At 35.5% G+C, this 12,390-nt stretch overlaps 1 protein-coding gene across 4 annotated transcripts in view; it reads right to left on the minus strand.

Annotated features, from left to right (window-relative positions):
- LOC125661738 (uncharacterized) overlaps window positions 1–12,390 on the minus strand; it is a 46,729-nt gene that overhangs the window by 27,717 nt on the left and 6,622 nt on the right. For 3 of the 4 annotated variants that reach the window (XM_048893904.2, XM_056152899.1, XM_056152900.1), the window contains exons 4-9: window positions 12,180–12,314; window positions 6,654–6,768; window positions 3,088–3,517; window positions 2,284–2,441; window positions 1,779–1,847; window positions 1,506–1,589 (exon numbers count right to left, since the gene is read on the minus strand). In XM_048893904.2, coding sequence (XP_048749861.2) covers window positions 1,506–1,589; window positions 1,779–1,847; window positions 2,284–2,441; window positions 3,088–3,517; window positions 6,654–6,768; window positions 12,180–12,314 — 991 coding nt within the window. Of the gene's footprint in view, window positions 1–1,505; window positions 1,590–1,778; window positions 1,848–2,283; window positions 2,442–3,087; window positions 3,518–6,653; window positions 6,769–12,179; window positions 12,320–12,390 lie in introns of those variants that run through there. The other variant, XM_056152901.1, reaches the window with a different exon arrangement.

Genomic DNA, 12,390 nt, shown 5'->3' on the forward strand with positions numbered 1-12,390 from the left:
TGTAACTTCTTGTTGTTGGGGAGAATATAATAGTATATCTTTAACTTTTTGATGAATAGTTGACAATTTCAATAACATAATATATCTTACAAAGTGTGTTTTTTGAGTTTTGGTTGAAGTTATGGATAATGGAACACACTTTTTGATGTTGTGTTAATATATGATACATGTACAATGACTAGAATGACATTTTCTTTGAAAATACAAATATTTTTCACGACTAAATGTCACAAATATCGAGCTTTGAAAAAAGATTCCCCATGAATTTTTAAAAGTTGGCATGTAGGTTTACATAACATTTTTTTTCAAAAAATGGAACACTATGGCTTTCCATTTGATTAAATTCACTAGAAGGCTAGTTACATGTACATGTACACTATACACGTACTTCTTCATTTCAAAGTTAACAAGAGCACCGCTAAGCAGTGTATTCCCTCGCGATATGAAATTAAAATCCTAAAAACATTAGCTCTTAAGAGCATATACATTTCCATGAACAGTTAGTATAATATTAGAAAGATGAAAGTAATTTGACTCACAAAAAATATAAGCACCCATCTCACGAGAAAATTGCCTAAATGAGAAGTGGAAACTTGAAGATTATTTTGCCTCTGCCATGCTTTGACACGAACCTTGAGGGAACAAGAGGTACTGTGAGCAATGCTCACTAAGAATACCCCCCGCTTACCCCAATCTCCCAAAGGGTGTTGTTAATAGGTATAAATTACCTCTTTCCTGAGTGTCAAAATATGGTATGCCTTTGTAGAAGAAAATGGAAGATATAGTCCAAACACAAATCCATGGCATAAACCTATAATTTTGACCTTGAGATCAAAGATCAAGGTCATAAAGAGGTCATGAATGTACATGACACATAGTCTCATGGTGATACACCCATGTCTTATGGTATGACTATGTCAAAACCCTATAATCAATTTTGACCTTGAGGTCAAAGTTCAAGGTCATATAGAGGTCATGAAGGTACCCAACACATTGTCTCATGGTGATACACTCATGTGACAAATATGGTATGCCTATGTCAAAGAAAGAAGTCATGGCCCTGACACAAATCCATTGTAAAAACCTTTAATTTTGACCTTGAGGTCAAGGTCATATTGATGTCATGAAGGTACCTGACACATTGTCTCATGGTGATACACTCATGTGTCAAATATGGTATGCCTATGTCAAAGAACAAAGAAGTTACGGCCCGGACACGAATCCATTGTAAAAAAAAACCTTTAATTTTGACCTTGAGGTCAAGGTCATATAGAGGTCATGAAAGTACTCGACACATCGTCTCATGGTGATCCACCTGTGTGCCAAATATGGTATGCCTATGTCAAAGAACAAAGAAGTTATGGCCCGGACACGAATCTGCACAGACAGACAGACGGACAGAGTGATTCCTATATACCCCCCATAACTTCGCTCGCGGGGGGTATAATTATACTGGTGTGCAACGTGTATTCTAATGTGCACACCTTTTGTATTCAAAGGCTTACCATACTGAAAAACATCTCGTTCCATCATTCTTTTTTTACGATCAACTATTACTTCTGGTTTTCTATCTGTCTTAGTGACTTTTGCTGCAAAGATGATTAACATAACAAATTGAGTATATTCAGTCCATGCATTGCAATGACATTGCCGTTGCCAAATTTTCAATTCTAAACAACATGACATATATTCCTTAAAAGTTACAAGTCATAATTTACATAAAGATTACTGTGTGAATTTAGCCAAATTCTAGTACTATAAAGTTGCAAAATTCTTACTTTTTGGATTTATCTCAATTCCGTCATTCATTTCCAACTGTGCATTTGACTTCTTGAAGATTTTTTTCTCTGCAGTAAATTTTAAAGAGTTAGAGATAAAATTTGTATATCAAGCATGTAAACATATTGCTTAACCTATGCAGTTGCATTTTCCCCATATAAATTTTTTTTTTTTAAAAACCACTGCGGTACCCGCCATTGCCCATAGTAGTCATGATACGAACATACATTAATCTATACCAAAATGCATTCTACTAAGAATACATGCATATATATCAATTCAAATTGTAATTTTCTTCTTGGGAAGAGAAATTTAAATATGTCTTCTTGAGTAAAAATATTCTTTAAAAAGGAACAAAACTGCAAAACTTTGAACCCTTATATATGCTTTCTCTGATTTTTGACTAGTTATTTGCTAAAGATTGATCACCAATTATTAAATTTCTTTACCAATTCCCATCACTACTAAATTTGCATTCATAGTCTACATAACCTTAAAACTTACTGACTAAGCAGTGGGCATGCTTTGGGTCCTGAGCCTTTGTAGCCCGTGAAGTTGTAGACTGTGAGGGTTCTATAGTCTTAGTAGACTCTGGGGGTCTTGCTTTCACATTCAAAGAGCATTTGAATTTTGTTTCCTTGTCCTTGGTTTTATCTATACATCTGAATAGTTCATCATTAAATATTACATTTCTTTACTTACACTATTATATTACTTTAATGAGTGAATAATCTATTTAGCAAAGAAGTCCATGGGCCAGAATGTTCACTTGAGCATGCAGTACGTGTCATTTCTCAGTTAAAATGGTAAACCCTAGCTACCATTGTCCTTAGGGGTCATGGTTTGAACATATATAAAACTACACTATCTAAGGTTGCTTACATTATATATTTTACTAAACTGTACTATTATCTTTCTACAATAGACATTTTTTAAAGAAATTTCCTTCATGTTTTAATGAAAATTTTGAACCCCTTATTCCTGTCCAAGTAGAGTCATGAAAATGCTTTATGACTTAAAATAACCTCCAGGGCCAGCAAAAAACAGTTCATTAAAACCAATAAAAATTTCGTCATTTTCCTTTCAAAGGGGAATAAATATCACTTCTCAATAAGTGTGAATTTGTTACAAGAATGTTCTACTATTTCATATGAGAATGTTTTCCGGCAATTGGTGCTAGTGCTGGGTTTTCCAAAAGTTTTGAAACATTCCATTGCATATGCATGCTTATATTATTGGATAATATTTACATCATTTAATGTTGAGAAATTAATCAAAACTTATTTATATAGACAAAGAGGAGTTTACTTATTTTCCTTTAATGCCTTCCTCTGCTTCTTTTCTTGAGCACTCTTCTGTTTCATTCGGTATGGCACATTTTCCTTGTTGTCTTCAGTGCAACTTCCCATGTCTGCTACAATATCTGCAGTCTCATCTGGAGTTGATGGGCTTTTACAGACATCACCGCCACCATCTCCCTCTGATTTACTGCCACCACCTGATTTACTGCCACCACCTGACTTCCTGACCCCACCCTCCAACTTACTGGTCTTCTTAATGAGAGGTTGTCTGACTTTTGTTACTGGCTCTGAATCCTGTTTCTTAAGCTTAGCAACTGAAGCCACTTTATGTTTGATGGCTGGGCATTTGACTTTCTTCAGTTCTGTTGTCTGTTTGTCATCCTCCCTCTGACCACACAAATTTGAGCTGTAGTCTCGTTTCCGGGTAGAGACCATCACTATAAACAGAAGACAAATTGTTCATCTCTCTCCCTAAAAACATGATTATGCAGACTACTAAGATTTAAGTTAAGGCCACACTCTATGCTGGGGAAGATAACTCTTAAGAACCCAATATCTTTGATAATGTAACACACAACATACAACACTTGACATAACCTTAAATCAAACTGTACAGATATTTTACCAGTGCTTAAAACTAATGTTTTATGTCACCAGTCCAGCCAGACTGATAGGGTATAATTTCAACCAGTCTGCAGAAAAATTTACCAATCCACCAGAGTTTTCCAGAAATAATTAAACATATTTCGTTTAACATTATTAAAAAAAAATAAAGGAATTTAACGTGATATCCCTCAGATAATATTGCAACAATTATCAAATGTGTGATTTACATTTCCTAATTGGGTTTGTCTGAAATCTACAGAGGGAATGCCAAATGTGTGTTTAAGATTCCATAAGGATGTTTTCCAATATTATAGACGTTTTAGAAAAGTCCCATCGGACTGACTAAAACAAATGTAAGTCAGTCCGCCAGACTTTTAACCAGTCACAGACTGACGGGCATATGTTAATTTCGAGCCTTGATTACTGATACTGAATATAAAACTGATAACATGACTAAATATGAACGTGATGGATGGAGCAATTATTTGTTAAGAAAATACATAATTGTTCCCAGTTTTTAAAAGAATTTAATCAACAATAAAAGACATCACCAAGACAATGATTAAATGCAAGGGATTAATTGAACCTTGACGTTGTCAGTGAAGAAATAGTCGACACTGAGCCATTATGCCAGATTGCCATTTTCTGACTTAGAAATCATGGAAATTATATACATTCTTCCTTAAAGTTTATTGTGTACATGTTGCAACTTTAAATTGCATTTAACAGATATTCACAGTGCTTGAAAGCACAATAAACATGTTGCAAATTAACATGTACAGTAACACATTTTTAACACCCCTCCCACAAATTCAAACAAACAGATGGAAGAAATTAATAACATTTTTGTACATGAATGCAGAAAGATTAAAGATATAAAATATTTTCCTTTTTGTGAACGGTTATTGATTACATGTAATATATCAAGAAATTAAAATTGATCATAATGATGTACTCAGTGTTCAAAATTAAACATAGACCAATATACTGAGTCTCTGTCAAATGGCACCTGCAGTCTATGCCAGTTGTAATAAGAAATTAAAAAAAGAGCAAACAAGAAATGATAATAATATTAAAATAAATTTAAAAAAAAACAACAATAATAAAGTGTTGCTGAACTGTGGTGTAAAAAGTCCAGCATGCTTAGAGAAACCAATGTTCCATTAAGTGCTAGCTTTTGTGGCAATATGACTGATTTAAAAAAAACTGTCAATTCAATCATGACTAACATTTACTAACCAGCTTGTGTATTGATCGAGAGTAATCTCACCTTTACTAACCATAATTCTTTCTTGTGATATAAGAATTAATGATATTCCCATTTAAAAAGTTTAGTTGAACCATCTTCTGTTCAAGCAAATTATTCCAAACATGAACGGGTATAGTCTTTGTTTTAAAAATGAAAGGACAATTTGTTAAATTGCATGCAAAGTTTAAGTATGTGGAAGGCGCTCGGTCATATGGAAACAAAACGTAAAGTTACCCCAAAGAACACTGGTCAGTCGATGTCTGATTAACATAAACGTAATGAGGAAAGGAGGATATTGTTATGGAAATGGAGAGAAAATATGCTTTCTAAGTACATAAGAAGTAAATATTAATATCTTAAAAATTGTGTTAATTTCATTCAATGTTGCAGTCTATGCCATATTCAGACCTGTTCACCCTGTCTGACTGATGTCAGTATTCTGGAACCAAGTTGTCAGTATTTTGAGCACTTTGTCAGTATAACAGTTGAATATAACAAAAAAGTGCTACGCGGGTTGTTAAACCCTTGTTTATATGAACAACTTGTTGTCATATAAATAGGATGTTGCTGTTTATTGTTGCTTTTGTACTTTACATTAGTAGTAATGTGTAATTATTATGCTTTTATATCATTCTTTAAATTTGTCATATTTTATAAAATACCATAGCATTTAAATAAAATTAAAAATTTTTTTAATAGTCCATGAGGTTCTCTCCTTGTAGAAGGTTGTCGGTTATAATAATTTTGACCTTGCTCTTTGTTCAATAAATTTCGTTTTAATTATATTCTCTACATCCATACCATTTATCCCTTAGTTTCAAAACAATTTGAACTTGATAAAAAATGAAACGAAAATAATACCATATTGAATTAAACAAACCATTTACTTCACTAATTATTGCACGCTGTTAAGTTCAGAGTTGTTAGAAATATCCACGAATCTTGTCACCGACTTGTTAGACACTTTCAGCTTTGATAGGTATTTATGTAGTTTACACTGAACGTGTATGTAGCAGTCATTTTCGCCTCCGTGACCGCAGCTGAAGTCAATGTTTCATACGCTGCAAAACACCATGTGATCTGCTTTTTTCGGTTGTTGGAGGCATGGCCAAAGCACTCTGTATGAATCTTTAAAATAAGGCCATATTTTTTTCTTGTTTTGAACCTCTGAATGGATTTGGATGTTTCGTTTGCATTCTCGTCAATCTGACATTTGCCATCCATGCTTTTTAAAAAGTTTGACATAAATCAATAGCAATGGTGCGCTTTAAACAATGGTAACTTGAATTGACTAAACTGGTTCCCTATTGACCTCGCTTCTCTCCTCAGTACCAATCAGCGGGAAGCCAGTTTAATTCAATCCCTATTAACCTCGTTTCTCTCCTCGGTACCAATCAGCGGGAAGCCAGTTTAATTCAATTGACAAGCTTCTTTATCATACAGATCATCAAATTTCGGAAACTGATTTTTCCCCCCAGATTCGTGGAAAATCGTAGATTTTTAGCGTGAATCTGTAGATCGTATTTTGACTGTAAAATCCGTGGAAAATACGGACGATCCGTACAAGTAAACAGCTCTGCATATTTAATGAGGTCTATGTCATCTTGTTTTGGCAAAGACCAGTGGTCTATATCAAGTTTTCAACCAATTTCGAACACCGTGATCTGAAACTGAGGGAGAGATTTGCAGAATGTATCAATAACATAGCAATATCTTACATTCATCCAACGGTGTGTTCATGACTCTGTTGATAGCATTTCTGAATATCTCTTCATACTCTACATCACTCAGAGAGCGAACAGGCAGCAATGGTTTCTTTACCTTTACAGCTTTCTACATGACAACATGCCAATGTGTTAAAGATATTCAAAGGTAAAAATAGCAAGATGTGTTTGTGAAACACAAATGCCCCCGATAATGGCCAATTCCAAAGATGGCCAAGGTCACAGGGACAAATATCTTGGTACCAGTAGAAAGATCTTGCTGCAAAAATTACTCATGTACAATATGAAAGCTCTAATATTTACCATTTAGAAGTTATGACCAATGTCAATTTTTTAAAAAGTAGGTCAAGGTCAAGAGTAAAAAAATGTTGGTACCCACGTAAAGGTCTTGTCACAAGGAATACTCATGTGAAATATCAAAGCTCTAGCACTTACTGTTCAAAAGTTATTAGCAACAAAAAGTAGGTGAAACTCCAAGGTCCAGGTGACAGGGTCAAAAATGTTGGTACCCATGGAAAGGTCTTATAAGAAATACTCAAATGAAATATCAAAGCTCTATCACTTACTGTTCAAAAGTTATTAGCAAGGTTAAAGTTTCAGACAGAATGACAGACAGGACAAAAACAATATGCTCCCCGATCTTCGATCTGGGGGGCATAAAAAGTTTCACATTCTTCACACTTTTAACAAGAGGCCCACAGGCCTTATTGGTCACCTGCGTACTAGTGAAAAAGTATCACTACTCCAAAGGCTATGAAATCTAGGAAAAAAAATTCCTGTTCTGAATATCTAAGCTAAATTCTAATATTCAGCAACAGTATAAAACAAAATGTGTAAAATTACCATTTTTTTGTACATCCTTTTCTGCTATTCCTAAGTATGCATTTAGAATTTATACCGTATCAGCAAACTTACAGATATATATTGCATACTAAGTTTGGCCCCAATCTGGGGTCAGAACCCCTACCCAGGGGATCATCAAATTTACAATTTTGGTAAAGGACTACCTGCTCTTTCTAAATTTCCATTTAGTATCAATAACGCTAAAGAAGATGTTATCTAAGTGTTGTACACATAAACACTATATAGTAAGTTTGGCCCCACCCTGGGGTCAGAACTCCTACCCCGGGAATCATGAAATTTAAAATTTTGGTAAAGGACTACCTGCTCTTTCTAAATATCCATTTAGTTTCAATTTAGTATCAAAAGCACTAAAGAAAACATTATTTAAGCGTTTTACACAAAAACACTATATAAAAAGTTTGGCCCTGCCCTGGGTTGATTACACTTCGTTCCTCTCTCCATCACGAGTTGGAGAGAGGAACGAAGCGTAATCAACCGTGGGTTTCCGACGATGTGCCCTGGGGTCAGAATCCCTACCCCGAGGATCATGAAATTTACAATTTTGGTAGAGGCCTTCCTGCTCTACATCACTATGCATTTAGTTCTTACATGTGTGTGGTTCTTGAGAAGAAGATTTTTGAAAACTGGTTATTTTTGGGCAGTTTTTGCCCCGCCCCGAAGGCCCCAGGGGTGCAGGAATCCTGAAATTTAAAATTTATGTTCCCTTTGTTCCAAATGTTGCATACCAAATTTTAAAAGAATTGGAATGATAGTTATCAAGAAGTTATCGCAATTCACCTTTGAATTAGAACGCTTTGGCCGATATAGTATCGCGTTGTGTGACGACACAATTGAATCTGTTTGTAATACAATTGCGAAATGCAACAGAAACTCTCATTGGTCCATATGTACAAGTCCGCCCAAATTCCCTTATACGGAGTAGTCGGCATTAGAAAACATGACGGCCAGATGGAAATAAACTTCAAAGGAAGAAAGAGAAAAAGTTTTGTTCTTGTGTTGTTGTCTCATAAATTTGATATAAACAAGAGGTACTGTGAGCAATGCTCACTAAGAATACCCCCCACTTACCCCAATCTCCCAAAGGGTGTTGGTAATAGGTATAAACTACCTCTTTTCTGAGTGTAAAAAACAAATGGCATGACAAACCGAACCATATTGCTACTTCGATGTCCAGTGCGCATGACCTTTGACCTTTTGACCCCAAAATCGATAGGGAACATCTTCATCCCATGGGTAGTCCATATGTATGATATGGTGACTGTAGGTTGAAAGGATAACGCTTTAGAGCCCGGAAACCATATTGCTACTTCGATGTCCAGTGCGCTTGACCTTTGGACCCCAAAATCGATAGGGAACATCTTCATCCCATGGGTAGTCCATATGTATGATATGGTGACTGTAGGTGGAAAGGATAACGCTTTAGAGCCCGGAAACGATTGCGTCTACAGACGGATGGACGGACAGACAGACGGACAACCCGATTCCAGTATACCCCCCCACAACTTGTTGCGGGGGGTATAAAAAAATCCTAACATATTTTCCTTCTATACTTGTGTCCAAACATACCTTCAAATATTTATTAAAGCTTTAAACGATCCAAAAACTCACAGCTTTTGATGATTTCGTTCGTTGACTTAGCCACGTTAGGTAGCCGGTCAATTCGAATCCCGGTTCATTTCCATACTAGCACAATAGCGTCTAGATGTGAACTAATACCCGCACAATTATTTTAGCTAAATATTTTAATTAATATATTATCCCAGTTCCATTAAATGACAATTATTCAAATGACTAAACTCACGGCAATGCGGCTTTCATTAGTTAGGGCCGGTCTCCATCTCTGCCACACGAATGTTAAGGACCATAATGGGCTTATGTGGCATTTTCGTTAATCAAGAGCTTACTTTACCTTTACAAAAACTGTATCTTTTAATTTCTATTAATCATTCGCGTTGATAATTATTGACGAGTGAATACATAACTTACAACCAATTTTATGAATAGATACCAATAGCAATAAGAGTTTGAATTGACCGGCTACCTAACATGGCTACATCAACAAACGAAATCATTTGAAGCTGCGAGTTTTCGGGTTGTGTGTGGCTTTAATGAATATTTGAAGGTATGTTTGGACACAACTATTGTAGGAAAATATGTTAAGATTTTTTTATATTGAATTTATGAGACAGCAACACGAGAATACACCGATAACGTGATATCAGGCCTCAACCGTGCACAGCTTTTTGTGCCCCGTAAATCGAAGGTTTTTATAAGAGCTGGATCTGTAGCTCTGTTCCGTCACAATGTTTTTTCAGAGAGCTACAGTTCTCCAGGTAGGCCTAGTAATTTTCTAGTCTGATCACCGGTCACCTGAATCAGCTCGAGAAGGTGGGCGGGCTGCAATCAGCCAATGAAAACTCTTGTTGTATTACATCAAACGTGTCATTCAAACTGTTCGATCGTCTCATTCAATTGTGTCGTCACACAACGCAATACTATATCGGGTAAAGCGTTCTAATTCAAAGGTGAATTGCGATAAAAGTGTCTATTAATTGTTCACACATTTAATAACTGACCATTTTGGCCCCACCCCAATACCAAAACCCCTACCCCTGGGATCATCAAATTTACAATTTTGGTAAAGGACTACCTGTTCTTTCTAAATATTTATTTACTTTCAATTTAGTATCAATAGCATTAAAGAAGATGTTATTTAAGTGTTTTACACATTAACACTATATAACAAGTTTGGCCCCGCCCTGGGGTCAGAACCCCTACCCCGGGGATCATGAAATTTACAATTTTGGTAGAGGCCTTCCTGCTCTACACCACTATGTATTTAGTTTTTCTTACATGTGTGTAGTTCTTGAGAAGAAGATTTTTGAAAATTGGTCAATTTTGGCCCCACTCCTAGGGCCCCAGGGGTGCTGGAGTCCTAAAATTTACAATTTATGTCCCCCTTGTCCCAATGATGCTTCATACCAAATTTGAATAGAATTGGATTGGTAGTTATTAAGAAGAAGTTAAAAATGTTCAATACGCCAGTTTCGAGATACGAACTCTTCTGTATAGGAGGTGCATTTAGTGGAACTTTAAATGCCTAAGTGGGACAGAGTGGATATACAGCCAACGAGGAAGACGATGAAATGTATTAAAAGCGGCTTCTCTTTAAATGTGAAAATGTGGGAAATACTAAATACTATCGAAAGAAATGTTTTACCGAAGTGGAAACATACAAACAATGTCATATTTGCAAGAAATATCTTGGATATGGTACTTATGACCAGCAAAATAACGTGATAGGATAAGAATTCTATGTTTTTAATTACTTCCTAAATACTTATCACTTACTTAGTTTGTGTATCAATCGAATTCGGGTTATTAAACAGCGTATGAGAAACTTACTGAGTACATTCACTTACGCTGTGATGATTATCTGTCCCACTCCCGCGTGTAAACAAATTCTTTCGCGCCTTATTATGTACGAGAGTTCTACAAAGGGAAATAACTCGGATGTATCTCGAAACCGGCATATTGTTAATGCACGACGACGGATGAAAACCAATTGCAATAGGTCACCAGAGTTCACTCAGGTGACCTAAAAAAAAACATAGTTATAAGGCCTTAAAAAATATCTGAGTTTCCGGTAATATCTTCAAAATTAGGGTTGGTAGGTCAGAATATATCTGAACTTCGTTAAATATTTATAATCTTGCTAAATTATGCAAGTTCCCATGTTCTTTCTCAAAGATGTCTGCCAAACTTTGACGGTGCTCCAAGCATTTAAGCAGTTTTAGCTTCTATGTGCTTTTTGAAATTTTAATAGCAATTAAATATCGAGCTAATCGGAGATTCCTCCAACTCTTACCCACACTTTAAGTTTTACATAATTTGTGACACTGGGAGAGACAGTGCAGAATTCATATTGAAAAATGCCTACCTTTTACAACTTTATTTCATGGATCAACCTTTCAAGACCCAAGGATTCAGTTATTGGATAATTATTGTTACACCTATTGGAATTTTGTGTATTTGTGTACTGATGTAATTCACAAAGAAATCACACGGTGGGGCGGCGACTTAAGTCAAAGTGATGCTTCATTTGTTGGTGTTACAGCCGTTTAAACAGTGTCAACATCATTACGTCTTCATGTGAGTGAGAAATTCTTGAAAGGGATGTTAAACAATATAAAATTAATCAATCAATCATAATTAATAGTCATAACTAACTTGTAGAATAATCACCTGAGTACTGAATTTTCACGTTTTGGAAAGTAGACCCGCGAAATAAAGTTGTAAAAGGTAGACAAACCAGACACACTAACTGGTGTCGCTAACGTTCCCACTTTTCAATATGGAGTCTGCTCTGAATCTCCTCTGCTCATTTCACATTAAAATAGTAGTAATAAGAGTCAGGAATCTTGGATTATTAATATTGACCTGGTGATGGCCATGCTGTTTTTTTTGTATAGTTTTTAGCCCCCAGTATCAGAGATCAATTACAGTTTATTAAAACCAATGTCGAAAACCCCAAAATTCTGGATGTTTTACCCCCCCACCGACCCATTACAAAAATAGGGTCTTTCTGGTTACCTGAAACACATGTACATTTTTTTTTAGGCCTGAAGTTCTATGTGCTGAAAATGTAAAACTTACTGAATTTAATTCTTTACTCCCTTCATGATTCATTCCTTCTTCAGTCGTATCTATTTCTGTTCTAGAACATTTATTTTCATCTTCATTCAATTGTTCAGCCATAAGCAGCCTATCTTTGATGTTTGTTTCATCTGTCTTTAAGTACATGTACATCATTGGTAATCAAAGCAAGGCAATATCAATTTAGGGCTGACAAAGTAATTTTATAACA

Source organism: Ostrea edulis, chromosome 1 (assembly GCF_947568905.1).
Source record: "Ostrea edulis chromosome 1, xbOstEdul1.1, whole genome shotgun sequence".
Lineage (NCBI taxonomy): Eukaryota > Metazoa > Mollusca > Bivalvia > Ostreida > Ostreidae > Ostrea > Ostrea edulis.